Source organism: Nomascus leucogenys, chromosome 10 (assembly GCF_006542625.1).
Source record: "Nomascus leucogenys isolate Asia chromosome 10, Asia_NLE_v1, whole genome shotgun sequence".
NCBI classification, from domain to species: Eukaryota; Metazoa; Chordata; class Mammalia; order Primates; family Hylobatidae; genus Nomascus; species Nomascus leucogenys.
In genome coordinates this window covers 90,916,496-90,930,543 of record NC_044390.1, presented here as the reverse complement: position 1 = coordinate 90,930,543, position 14,048 = coordinate 90,916,496, and the positions used below count along the sequence as shown (strand labels likewise).

The window sequence follows — 14,048 nt, the reverse complement described above, 5'->3', positions numbered from 1 at the left end:
TTAATTCTATGTTCAGGCTGGTCTTGAACTCCTGGGCTCAAGCCATCCTCCGGCTTTGGCCTCCCAAAGTGCTGGGATTACAGGCGTAAGCCACTGCGTCTGACCTAGTCTTAGAAATTATAGATTATTCTTTTACTTCCTTTACTTAGCAATTTGGAAAAACTAAATTTTAGAGTTCAACATCCTACGTTCAATTTTTTTCCCATGCTCATAAAGATCTTTTTCAACCACAAACTAAACCATTTTATAAATATTTAGTATTGTAATTGCTAAAAACAACCAACAAAGGAAATGGCTCTTAAAACTTTATTTAAAGTCATATAATCCAACTGAAAAATAAAACCAAGGTTTAAATTTAATCTCTTAAGTCTGGGCGCAGTGGCTCACTCCTCTAATCCCAGCACTTTGGGAGGCCGAGGAAGGCGGATCAACTGGGTCAGGAGTTTGATACCAGCCTGGCCAACATGGTGAAACCCCATCTCTACTAAAAATACAAAAAATTACAGGCGTGGGGCGGGCGCCTGTAATCCCAGCTACTTGAGAGGCTGAGGCAGGACAATCTCTTGAACCCAGAAGGCAGAGGGTGCAGTGGGCCAAGATTGTGCCACTGCACTCTAGCCTGGGCAACAAGAGCAAAATTCCGTCTCAAAAACAAAACATAAAATTAAATAAATAAATAAATTTAATCTCTTAAAAAAAGCAATGTATCTATATGAACTAATAGCAAAATACACAGTCTATGGGAATGAGATTTTTATAAAAGAACTGTATTTCCTCATGAGCTGTTCAGTACCTCAACATTGCGTTTCACAAAGGTCTTTGTCACTCTCAGCATGTGAGTATACTCTATCAGTTCCAGCAAGTTTTTCCTCAGTTTCTCCTTGTTCTTAGTGACTTCTCTCAGTTCAACCTCGAGCTTCTGCAACTGCTCCTAAAACAAAATAATGGTTACTTAAGAGGGTAGTAATTAGTTCCAAGTGTGATTCCAATCATCTTCATGCAATATACCAAATACAGTGGGGTTTTTTTGTTTTGTTTTGTTTTTTTCTTTTCTTTTTTTTCTTTTGAGATGGAGTCTCCCTCTGTCGCCCAGGCTGGAGTGCAGTGGCACGATCTCGGCTCACTGCAACCTCCATCTCCTGGGTTCAAGCGATTCTCCTGCCTCAGCCTCCCCGAGTAGCTGGGACTACAGGCGCCCACCACCACGCCCAGCTAATTTTTTTTGTATTTTTAGTAGACACAAGGTTTCACCATGTTGGCCAGGCTGGTCTTGAACTCTTGACCTCAGGTAATCCACCTGCCTTGGCCTCCCTGTCTCTACTAAAAATACAAAAAAATTAGCTGGGCATGGTGGCATGTGCCTATAATCCCAGCTACTCAGGAGGCTGAGGCAGGAGAATCACATGAACCCAGGAGATGGAGGTTGCAGTGAGCCAAGATCGTGTCACTGCACTCCAGCTTGGGTGACAGAGCAAGACTCCTTCTCAAAGTAAATAAATAAATAGGCCCATTTATTGTTTCATATTAATTCAGGTAATTTCTGTGAAGTTCATGCCACATATGAGCTAAAACATTCCGGAGGCTGTGATGAGCATGAGACCCCCAAGAATGGCCCTCGTCTCTAACCACAGGTGCTGTCATTTCTCAGATTTCCTTTGCTTATTCATATCACACATCAAAGACTCTTCCTCTTTAAGTCTACATTTCCTTTTTTTGCAACACAGAATATATTTAGGTAATCTTTTCTAACTTATTTTCCTAGTCTCTAGCATATGAGTTTCTATGCACTCACATTTACACAATTAATTGAGGATAAAAATTCATGAGAATCGGCCAGGTGGGGTGGCTCACACCTGTAATCCCAGCACTTTGGGAGGCCAAGGCGGGTGGATCACGAGGTCGGGAGTTCAAGACCAGCCTGGTCAAGATGGTAAAACCCCGTCTCTACTAAAAATACAAAAATTAGCCGGGCATGGTGGCACGTGCCTATAATCCCAGCTACTTGGGAGGCTGAGGCAGGAGAATCACTTGAACCCAGGAGGCAGAGGCTGCAGTGAGCCGAGATCGCACCACTGCACGCACTCTAGCCTGGGCGACAGAGCAAGACTCTGCCTCAAAAAAAAAAAAAATTCATGAGAATCTTTAATAATTAGTTACATTCTAAACATCCTTAAAAATACTGAAGTATTAAAATAACAGAAGCAAAAACCTGTAAAGTAAATCACTGAGTCAATGAAAACTTGTATTCAAACAAATCACTTAACATACTACATTCATTACTTCTGCTTTGCCATACAAGCACTGCACACAGTCATCACTATGTTTGTAATTACATCACAAGCGACCCATCGAACAGGCCAAGCCAGATGACTGCTGTTCCTCATCTGGTTGGAGAGTTCTCTCTGGAGTCTCCTGCACCAAGTGCTGAAAGACTTCCTCCCAGATAAACAAACCGAGAAGCCCTCAACTGAATGGCTTCAGTTACACAACGATAATTGTTTTAGAAGAGTTATTAAGAGCTCCAGCCTACTTCACAGGGTGAGGAACGAATTCATGGAGGATACTAATAAACAGCACAGGTGAGTGTTCTCACTGGGGACACGTGTATCCCCAGCACACCAGCCAGGGAACTCAGGGTGACAGAACGCTGCTTGCTGCCCACCCGAGACAACCCACAGACTGCATACCAGCTTCCAAAATTTAGAGGGGAAGGGCCAGGGTAAATGCGGGAGGACTGCGAAAGCACACCACCGAAGCCTCAATTCCTTGCACAAGAAGAGGCAGCTAAGGCATGGGTGACCCTGGGATGAGCTTTCTGAAACAGTACAGGATCATGAACCAGGCTTGATAGCCTGATTCTTGTTGCCTCTGTTCACCACCACCTGGAAAGGAAGCATATGCCTTACACTGTAAAAGAAAACGGAATTACTGTTAAAATTTATCACAGATAATCTATTACTGAGGGTTAATCATAATAGCGGTCTTTAATCTCTCTGCCTAGAGAGATCACCATCTTCCATGGTTTTGAGAAGAAAGGCAGAAACGCATTAGACAACATGAAATAAGTAAGCAAGCAGCCCCTGAGATCAATGGCTGCAAACAGCTTCGTCAAAAGCAAGTTACCTGCATTTCTAGAACCTGTTTTAGGGGTGGCGCAGGAGGGCTGGCCTCTCCTTCAGGAAGGGGAATATCAGCTCTATTAATTTCCTGTACCAAATACACTGTGAAAATAAAAGTTAAACAATTAGATACTAAAACGCACTATAAGACATTTCAGTCAGAAACATTTTGAAGCCCAACCTTTCCCAAGCCATCTAAAAATCAATGTCTAAATCCACAAAAATCTTGCTTGTTCCAACTGACTTACTGGTCACTTTTTGCAACCTTGTTTCCAAAAATAATGCTGCCTAGAGAGATCTGCATGCAGTGACAAAATAAACAACAACCTCTTCTATTTCTTAGTGACTTAATAAATAAATACAATGAATAACAACCTGGATAAACCTTTTCTGAAATTCGACCCCATTTTTTTCATTTCTAATATTCTAGTTAAAGAACTTTTGAGTCACAGCCATCTCTACATCTGCAGAATGAAGCAGAGGTTAGGGGTGCACCTGGAAGTGCAGGAATTACCCAAGTGTTAGACCTACAATAGCCCCTACGGGAGCTGGCAACATGATTTCTCGCAGATGCCCTCAGAAAGAAAAGGGCATCCATCAGTCCAACAAGAAAATCACAACCACTACCAGGAAACCCACCCAGCACCAACAGCCAAGCTCTCTTGCAGCTCCCAGTCAGCCCTGACGCTATGGCTGAGGACAACCTGCAGTGCTTCACCACTGAAGTTAAAAACTAGATTCAGAAGCCTGGCTGGGTTATGCAGTTGCTGCCATCTGCGGCCTGGGGGGCTAGTATCAGGGCAGCCCTAGAAATGGGCAAGTTCATGAAACCTGGGAAAATGGTGCCAGTCGTGGCCGGACACTACTCTGGACACAAAGCCAATCCTCATGAAGAAAACTGATGATGTCACCTCAGACCACCCCTGCAGCCATGTTCTGGTGGCTAAAATGGACCATTATTCCCACAGTGACAGCTGCCATGGGCAAGAAGATTGCCAAGAGGTCAAAGGTCAAGTCTTTTGTGAAGCTTTATAACTATAATGACCTCATGCCCACAAAGTACCCTGTGGCGATCCCCTTGGACAAAACCATCAGGTCTTCAGAGACCCTGCTCTTAAATGCAAGGCCCAATGGAAGGCCAAGGTCAAGTTCAAAGAGTGGAACAAGACTGGCAAGAACAAGTGGTTCTTCCAGAAGCTGTGGTTTTAGATGTTTCTTGTTTCAGTCATTTAAAAAAAAAAAACCTAGATTCATGAAACTAATAGTACACAAGCCAAAATTAACTACTTTATTTGGTTTATGTTCTCAATTCCATGAAGCATCCATTTCCTTAGGCTAAAAGTCACAATATCTGTTAGTCATTATCAGGCCTAATATTTAGAAGTGTTACTAACTAGTTTACAGAGAGAGAGAGGCAGGTAAAGAAGTAAGGAGGAAAAACAAAAAGAAAAAGAAAAGAAACTGTCTTACCAAGATAGCAAAGGAAGCACTGCGTCTAAGAGGTTTCTAGAAATGAATGCAAATTGTTTTAACCAATTTATACTTCAATTTATTCTTTTTTTTTTTTTTTTAAGACACAGGGGTCTCACTATGTTGCCCAGGCTGGCCTTTAACTCCTGGGCTCAAGAGAGCCTCCCGCCTCTACCTTCAGAGTAACTGAGACTATAGGCATGTGCACCACCATGCCTGGCGTACACCTAAATTTCCTTGACAGGTCCTTTTTCACTGTTTTAAGTCTGCATTCTTATGGGGTCATACTCTGCTGCCCAGGCTGGAGTACGGTGGTGTGTCATCCTGGCCCACGATAACCTCAAACTCCTGGGCTCAAGCAATTCTCCCACCTCAGCCTCCCAAGTAGCTAAGACTACAGGCACATGCCACCATGCCTGGCTAATTTTATTTTTTGTGGAGACAGGGTCTCAGTATGTTGCCCAGACTGGTCTCAAACTCCTGGACTCAAGTGATCCTCCCACCTTGGCCTCCCAAAGTGCTAGAATTACAGGCGTGAGCCATCATGCCCAGCCCTGCATTCTCTTGAAACAGTTTAAGCTACAGGAAGTCCTGGATATACCTAATGTGTTATCACATTTGCCCTGCCTTTAAAAACCTCATTCTGAATACACCATCTATCCAATGACTCACACAGGTTGCAAAGACAGGAATATGGTGCCACTAACATACATGAGTCAATAACTAGGACCTCAAGCAATATGAATAGGACTAGATTTCAGATGACTAAAATTTCCTGTTACTCTTAAAAATCCCCACTTTAAAAAAATAGGCCAGGCGTGGTGGCTCACACCTGTAATCCCAGACCTTTGGGAGGCTGAAGCCAGCGGATCACCTGAGGTCAGGAGTGTAAGGTCAGCAGAGAGAAAGGAAGAATAGACCCAAAGTCAGGTGAGTAAGTTTATTGAACCTGCCGGCTGCTCCACCACAGAGGAGGCAGCCCTGAACTTACAAAATGAGGGGTTAATACGGGGGAGAGAGACCCTGGGGTCGTTTGTTGGTTAACTTTGCCATGCATCACCTTGTGACCTTTACGGTAGCAGCCAGATGAAGGAACTTACAGGAGGCTGTAGGCAAAGTTTGTTTAGGCTTCCCACAACCTCCCCCTGTGCGGTCCGGATGGTTTGTAATTGTGTTTTGCTTATCGCAGGAAGGTCTGATAAGTGAAGTTTGCTGGCTTCACCGGGGCGCCTAGATAAGGGCTTAGAAATGTAAAGGGGCTCAGGGGGAGGGGTGGGCAGCACAGAGAGGTTTGGGGGAAGTGTTGGCAGTACCAGGAAGCTTTTTTGGGGCGGTTTGTCCCTAACAAGGAATTCAAGACCAGCCTGGCCAACATGGTAAAACCCCGTCTCTACTAAAAATACAAAAATTAGCCGGGTGTGGTGGCACGCACCTATAGTCCCAGCTACTAGGGCAGCTGAAGCAGGAGAATCACTGGAACCCAGGAGGCGGAGTCTGCAGTGAGCCGAGATCATGCCACTGCACTCCAGCCTAGGTGACAAAGCAAGACTCCATCTCAAAAAACAAAAAAAAAAAAACAAGCTTTGTCCTTCAGTTGACTGTCATTTCCCTCCACTTCAGTGAGAAACTCAAGGCTTGATTTGATAATGACTAGTATCAGGCTAAGATGACAAAGATTTTAGAGATAAAAGAAGTGGCCCTGGGCTACTGAGTTGAAATGGTTAACAATCAGCACTGATCTAACGCACTGGCAAAGGAAGCCCTGAGAAAAAGGAAATTATTGTCAACCAATCTATCTGCCATTTCCCGCCTCCCTTGTTCCTTGATAAAATTTTAAATTAAGTAACTTATTAACATGTACAATGTTTTTAAGTTATAATAAACTATAAGGGATTGGTTAAATAAGCCATAGCACATTAATATTAATACAATCAAATACTATGCTGTCATCAAAAACGATGATGGGTAAATACCTATGTCTACTGACACGAAAAGATGTTATAGTATAGTAAGCAGTGTTAAGTAAAAAACAAGGGTAACAACAAAATAACCAGGCCGTTATGTTTGTAAATTTTTACTTTTATAGATGAATAAAAAATACAGAAAAATAATACATGCCTACACATAACCGTGATTACTTCTGAATGAGAATACTTCTTTTTTTCCTTTCTGCTTGTCTATATTTTCCAATATTTTTAAACCGAACAAGGTTTGCCTATATAAAGATAATTATTTAAGTTATTAAATCAGAAAATAAACTTACCCAATATTCGCTCTAGCTCTTCACACCTCTTCACCTCACCAACGAATTTTCTTTGGAAAGAACTTACGTTCTGGTTGAGCTGAGAAAAGGATGAAAAATATGGTTTAAATTTCTAAAATTTAAAAATACTTTTATGTAAAAAATAAAACATCACCAAAGTTTGGGGGATGTACACTCTTGTATACTATTGAATGAAACTATAAACTGATACTTTTCTGGAGAGCAATTTGTCAACTGTTACCAAAAAAGCCTGAAAATCCAGCCGGGCCAACACGGTGAAACCCCAACCCTGCTAAAAATACAAAAATTAGGCGGGGCGGTAGCTCACACCTGTAATCCCAGCACTTTGGGAGGATGAGGTGGGCGGATCACTTGAGGTCAGGAGTTCAAGACCAGCCTGGCCAACATGGTGAAATCCCACCTCTACGAAAACACAAAAATTAGCCAAGCATGATGGCAGGTACCTGTAATCCCAGCTACTTGGGAGGCTGAGGTGGAAAAATCGCTTGAACCCGAGAGGCGGAGGTTGCAGTGAGCCAAGATCGTGCCATTGCACTCCAACAGGGCAAGACACTACCTCAAAAAAAAAAAAAAAAAAATTAGCCAGGCGTGGTGGCACACCTGAGTAATCCCAGCTACTTGGAAGGCTGAGGCACGGGAATTGCTTGAGCCCGAGAGGCAGAGGTTGGATGGAGCCGAGATCGCACCACTGCAACCCAGCCCAGGTGACACAGGGAGACCCTGTCTCAAAAAAAGAAAAATCCTGAAAATGATTATTTGCCCAGCAATACCCCATGAAGAAAATTTAACCTAAGGAAAAAGCTATGGAAACAGATAAAAATCTATCTATGACATCAATCTCAGGGAAAAAGAAAAAATGATAACCCAAAAATCCAACAATAGAAAACTGGTTCAAGAAATTACAGTAGCGTAGTTAAAGAAATTATAGCCAGGCACAGCAGCTCGCGTTGATAATCCCAGCAATTTGGGAGGCTGAGGTGGGAGGACTACTTGAGGACAGTAGTTTGAGGGCAGCCTGGGCAACATGGTGAGACAACATCTCTACAAAAAATAAAAAATTAGGCAGGCCTGGTGGTGCACGCCTGTGGTCCCAGTTGCTCAGAAGGCTGTGGCAGGAGGACTGCTTGAGCCCAGGAGGTCAAGTTTGCAGTGAGCAGTGATCACACCACTGCACTCTAGCCTGGGTGACAGCGCAAGAGCCTGTCTCAAAAAAAAAAAAAAAAAAAAAGAAAGAAAGAAAAGAAATTACAGTCTATATCCACACGATGGAACGCTACTTAGCAATAAAAAGGAATGAACTACTGACCCATGCAACAACAGGGATGACTTTCTCTTTTTCCCTTTTTTTTTTTTTTTTTTTTGAGACAGTTTCGCTCTGTTGCCCAGGCTGGAACGCAGTGGCAGGATCTTGGCTCACTGCAACCTTCGCCTTCCAGGTTCAAGCAATTCTCCTGCCTCAGCCTCCCAAGTAGCTGGGATTACAGCCAAGTACCACCACACCAGGCTAATTTTTAGTTTAGTATTTTTAGTAGAGATGGGGTTTCGCCATGTTGGCCAGGCTGGTCTCAAACTCCTGACCTCAGATGATTCGCCCACCTCGGCCTTCCAAAATGCTGGGATTACAGGCGTAAACCACCACGCTCACCCTGGATGAGTTTCATACTAAGTGAAAGCAGCCAGACACAAGAAGCCACATGTGTGATTCCACTTACATGGAATGTCCAGAAAAGACAACCCTAGAGGTAGCAAGCAGATTAGTGGGTGCTGGGGGGGCGGGGGTAGGAATAAGGATTAACTGTAAATGAGCATTAAGGATCTTCTGGGGTGATGGAATGTTCTAAAACAATTGTGGCAATGGATGCATGACTCCATAAACTTTTTTTTTTTTTTTGAGACAGGGTCTCACTGTCACCCAGGCTGAAGTCCAGTGTCGCGATCTCAGCTCACTGCAACCTCTGCCTCCCAGGTTCAAGCGATCCTCCTGCCTCAGCCTCCCGAGTAGCTGGGATTAAAGGCACGTGCCACCACACCCAGCCAATTTTTGTATTTTGGGTAGAGATGGGGTTTCGCCATGTTGCTCAGGCTGGTCTCAAACTGCTGGGCTCAAGTGATCTGCCCACTTCAGCCTCCCAAAGTGCCGGGATAACAGGTGTGAGCCACTGCACCCGGCCTCCATAAACTTTCTAAAAATCATGGGTAAACTCTATGATACACCTCAATAAAGTTGTATAAAAATGACCAAGTATTTGATTATATTATATTAAGAAATGTTATTTAAATTTTCAGGTACAATGTTGGTAATAATTTTTTATCTTCTAGGCCAGGCCTGGTGGCTCATGCTTGTAATCCCAGCACTCTGGGGGGCCGAGGTGGGCGGATGACTTGAGGTCAGGAGTTCGAGACCAGCCTGGCCAACATGGTGAAACCCCATCTCTACCAAAAATACAAAAATTAGCCAGGTGTGGTGGCGTGCGCCTGTAATCTCAGCTGCTCAGGAGGCTGAGGCATGAGAATCACTTGAACCTGGGAGGCAGAGGTTGCAGTGAGCCGAGATGGCGCCACTGCACTCCATCCTGGGCAACAGAATGAGACTCTATCTCAAAAAAAAAAAAAGAAAAAAATTCATCTTTTGGAGATACTTGTTGAAAAGATAAATTATATATCTTGGATTTGCATCAAAATGATCTCGTCTGGGAAGTGAGAAAAAACTAAGTTTACATTTATGGGTACATGGAGGTACACTGTACTCTTCCCTCTACTTCTTATAATACAAAGTTTAAAACAATTTTAAAAAGTTGTAAAAGAACATTTAATAAAATTAGGAAGTTAGTCATGATTTCTGTGTAAAGCAGATTAGGATGTTTTCAGTGTGGTTCAAATTATATAAAAATACATACATATGGGCATTTTTAAACATTATTAGAGAAATGTTGACTGTCCAGTATTAGCCAAAAAGTTAAAGTTAATTTCTAGGCGTTGGGATCATGCAAGGTATGTTACTATTCTTATGTTTTCCACATTTCTCACATGGTCATCTATTACTTTCATACTTTAAAAATTTACAGTAATCATTCATGTGGAAAGCCATTTAAGACACAAAATTTATCTTTATTCCATCCAGGATTTGTACTGGGCACTCTCAAGAAACAGTTAAGATACAACTTGACATGAAACTGCTCAATCTGATAAGTTTCTACCCCAAACACTCAGTTCTTGTTCATTTTTGGGGGATTTTTTTAAAAGAGCCAGAAGAAAGGTAAAAATTCTAATTTCACTTCTGTTTGTCACCTTCTCATTCATTTCTGGAGGTCAAACTAAAAGTAACCACTTCCAAGTTACTAATGATTCAGACACAATCTAGTTCTATGGAACTTGGTGGAAAGGAAGTTCTGTGTCTAAAGCTGTCACAGGATACTACTTCTCAGCTTTCATTTTCTTCCTTCAATATCAAATAGTACTTTAAATGGACATGATGTTTCTACAAATAGTAGAATCTTTATTTATAAAGAAGTAAATTTCTGTGGCAATAATACAAACATGGATTTCACATACATACACCACCATCACCAGCTTACATATATTAACTTTTTTTGTTTTTTTGGTTTTTTTTTTTTGAGATGGAGTCTCGCTCTGTTGCCAGGCTGGAGTGCAGTGGTGCGATCTCAGCTCACTGCAACCTCTGCCTCCCGGGTTCAAGTGATCCTCCTGCCTCAGCCTTCTGAGAGTAGCTAGGACTACAGGTACGCCCCACCATGCCCAGCTAATTTTTGTATTTTTGGTAGAGACAGGGTTTCACCATGTTGGCCAGGATGGTCTCGAACTCTTGGCCTCGTGATCCACCTGCCTTGGCCTCCCAAAGTGCTGGGATTACAGGCGTGAGCCACGGCGCCCAGCCATATTAACTTTTTTTTCTATTGTGTGGTTTCTTTTACAAATTTGGGGGTTTTTTTTCCCTTTTAGGGCAGCACCCTAATTCAAGGCTAATGGAATAAGGTACATTTTAGTGTAGATTCAGTTCAAGGCATATTTAACCTAGTAAAACCGGCAGAGGAGACCTGGTGCTGTTTGTCCTGATATTCACACCCATTGATACTCCCACTTCAGCTGAAGGACTAAAGAGGAAACCTGTTCTTAGACTGAGAACTGTAACAAAAGGGAGAACTTTCCCTTCAGGGAGTCCTCCCCATCAGCTGAATGACCTTTCTTTTCCAGGTACTTCCCACTAGCTGTCACCACGGAAGTCACCACCTGCCCCCCTTTCCCTTGCAAGGGTTACTAACAGTGATCCCATCTGGTCACCACAAAGTCAGTAGGAAACTCAGGCTGAAGACACACTGAAAACCTAGCACCACACAAGAGCTCATCACGGCAACCTTAGTTTTACTTCCTTCTGGAAAAAGATGAACAGCACTTTCTTCTCCTTTCACTGACATTCAGTTAAAAAGGATCCCAGGTACACTCTATGACTGGAGGTAGTGGCGCTTATTGAAACTGGAACCTTCATAGTGATTAGTACGTTTGCTCAAACCTGTAAGACTGAAGTGTGATAAGTGTCTTGGCTTGAGTACTAACCGGAAGGAAAACATCTACCTGTTACAAATGTAGGAGCCTGCTGCGCCTGCAACTGTTGCCTGAATGTTTTGGGTGCTACTCACAGCTCAGCGCGGCATCCATCAGGCGAATGGGTACAACTGCAGAAGTGGCTCCAGGAACCAGGAACCGCCCTGCATCTTACCTGCACCCTCGCCTCTCACTCAGGAGTTTCTCTATGACTTTGCAACTGCCTTATGGGGCTGAGCTGGTATTAGCTATCTGATATCAACGGATATCAGATCTGGGGTAGGGCTGTTCCCTTTTGAAACTAAGGACACCTTAGGAAGATTAAGGGAAACAGTCAGGAGATGAAAGTGATGGCCAGGAAATAAAATGTTCGCCTGAGTGGATTTCAATTCAGTCAGTAAGTACTTGCTTCTCGGTCTCCTTTCCACACCCTGTTCTTTGCCTTCTTAGCACTTATCACAGCTCATAATCAGCGTGTGTTTAATCTGTCTCCTCCCACACTGGCAGCTCCAGGGACACAGGGACTGTGTCTGCCTTGCTCACCACAGAGTCCCCAGCACCAAAAACAGTGCCTGAACATAGCGGGCAGTCAAGAAAAGCTTGTCTGTTCATTCAACAAATGCCTATCGATGCCAATGACTGCCAAGGACTGCGTTAAGGTCCTTAGTCTCAGAGGTTGACAGTCCTTGGTGGAGGCAAACAATAAACAAGTAAATGGACAAACAAATGTTTATTATTACTTGTTGGGGAGACAGCTTCCACTCGACAAATGACTGAGTTCTTAAGTCCTTATACACAGTGGTATGTACAGCATTACGCATCAGTGACCAAAACAGACAAAAATCCCTCTCCTCAAGGAGATGACATCCAGCTCCTTCCCATTTCAGGCTCTGTCTGGGCTCTTCCTGTTCCCTCCAACAAGGACCCTCTCCCCAGATCTTCCCCACGGCTGGCTCCTTTCTATTTGGGTCTCAGCTGAAATATCACCTTCTCCGGGAGGCTTCCTTGACTATCCCTTCAAACTCACCTCCCACCCGAATCACCTTCACACCACCCCGTTTTTACTTTATGGCAAACCTTTTCTGGTTGACGTATTTATTTGGTTAATGCGCCCCCCTAACCCCCGTAAGTTCCAAAAGGACTCCAAGAGGCCTTTGTGGGATTTGTTCTCCCGCTGAGCTCGGTGCCCCGAGCTGATGAAGACCACACAGGGGCGATCCTAACTAACTGGGGCAGAGCAGCCGCCGACCACACAGACGGCTGGCGACCCTGGAGTCAGCCCCGAGCTCCGGGAAGCTTTGGCCGCTGAACTGGGGCGTCACCTTCCCGGTCTGGGCAATGGGGACGGGGCGCGCAATTCCTCGGTGCTCCCCGCGGGAGGGCCCCAGCGATGCGCGGGATGGGGAGCGCCAGGAGAGCAGGTGCGGCCCGCGTCTCCCGGGCGACACTCACGTCTCGGAACTGGACCAGGCCCTTCTCGCCCAGGGCGCTGAGGCACTCGTAGGCCGTGCCCGACTGCAGGAAGAGCTGCGCCAGGCACATGGTCTCGCTCCGGAACAGGGACCCCATGGCGGGCCGACCCGCGCCCGGAGGGGCTCGACGGGCGGCGGCGGCTCCAAGCCGCGCGGGCCCGCACACTCAGCCGCTGCGGCCCGGGCCTCGAGCTCTTCCTGTGGCCTGGCCGCGGCCCCGCACCATGGGACTCCAGGCTGCAGCGGCCGCCCCCGGTTCTGCCACCGCGGTCGCCGCTCCAGCTGCCGCCACAGCAGTCCGCGAGGTCCCGCCCCCAAGCTACCGCCGGTTCCGGTTCCGCCCCCGCGTCCCGCCCCCCCCCGCCGGCCGACCAATAGAAGCCCGAGGTTGCCGCCGCACGCCGTTGCGGCAGGGCCAACCAGCGCGAACCCAGCGGGTACGACCACGGCAGCTGGCGCTCCGCCAGACCGGACGCAGAGCTGCAGCCCGCGCGGCTCCCCGGCTTTCCTGGAGGAGTCTCGCCGAGTGTGCACGCCGCGAAGCTCACCCGTTCCTAGTGCACGACCCTGTGCTGCTGCGTGTGTGTGTGTGTGTGTGTGTGTGACGGAATCTCGCCCAGTCCCACAGGCTGGAGTGCAGTAGCGCGATTTCGGCTCACTGCAACCTCCGTCTCCCAGGTTCAAGCGATTTTCCAGCCTCAGACTCTCAAGTAGCTGTGACTACAGGCGCGCGCCACCGCGTCCAGCTAATTTTTTTGTATTTTTAATAGAGACGGGGTTTCACCATGTTGGCCAGGCTGGTCTCAAACTCCAGACCTCAGGTGATCCGCCTGCCTCGGCCTCCCCAGTGCTGGGATTACAGGCGTGAGCCACTGCGCCCGGCCCTGCTGCTGCTTTGTTATGGATAGGGTTTCCCTCTGTGGCCCAGGGAGGAGTGCAGTGGCACGAGCTCGGCTGGCTGCAACCTTGACCTCCTGAGCTCAAGCGATCCTCCCACCTCAGCCTCTGGAGGAGCTGGGATTACAGACGCGCGCCATCACACCCGGCTACTTTGTTTTAAAAATGTTTGTAGAGAAGGGATTTCATCATGTTGGCCAGGCTGGTCTCGAACTCCTGAACTCAAGCGATCCTCCCGCCTCGGCC

The 14,048-nt window shown here is 45.8% G+C and overlaps 1 protein-coding gene and 1 pseudogene across 2 annotated transcripts in view; one reads left to right on the top strand and one right to left on the bottom strand.

Moving 5' to 3' along the window:
• Window positions 1–13,250, bottom strand: part of ATP6V0A2 (ATPase H+ transporting V0 subunit a2) — a 49,428-nt gene extending 36,178 nt beyond the window's left edge. For both annotated transcript variants that reach the window (XM_003276235.4, XM_030821623.1), the window contains exons 1-4: window positions 12,886–13,250; window positions 6,853–6,931; window positions 3,124–3,221; window positions 794–931 (exon numbers count right to left, since the gene is read on the bottom strand). In XM_003276235.4, coding sequence (XP_003276283.2) covers window positions 794–931; window positions 3,124–3,221; window positions 6,853–6,931; window positions 12,886–13,002 — 432 coding nt within the window. In that variant the 5' untranslated portion in view covers window positions 13,003–13,250. The remainder of the gene's footprint in view (window positions 1–793; window positions 932–3,123; window positions 3,222–6,852; window positions 6,932–12,885) is intronic.
• Window positions 3,364–4,362, top strand: LOC105740350 (annotated as a pseudogene).
• Window positions 13,251–14,048: the final 798 nt, after the last annotated feature.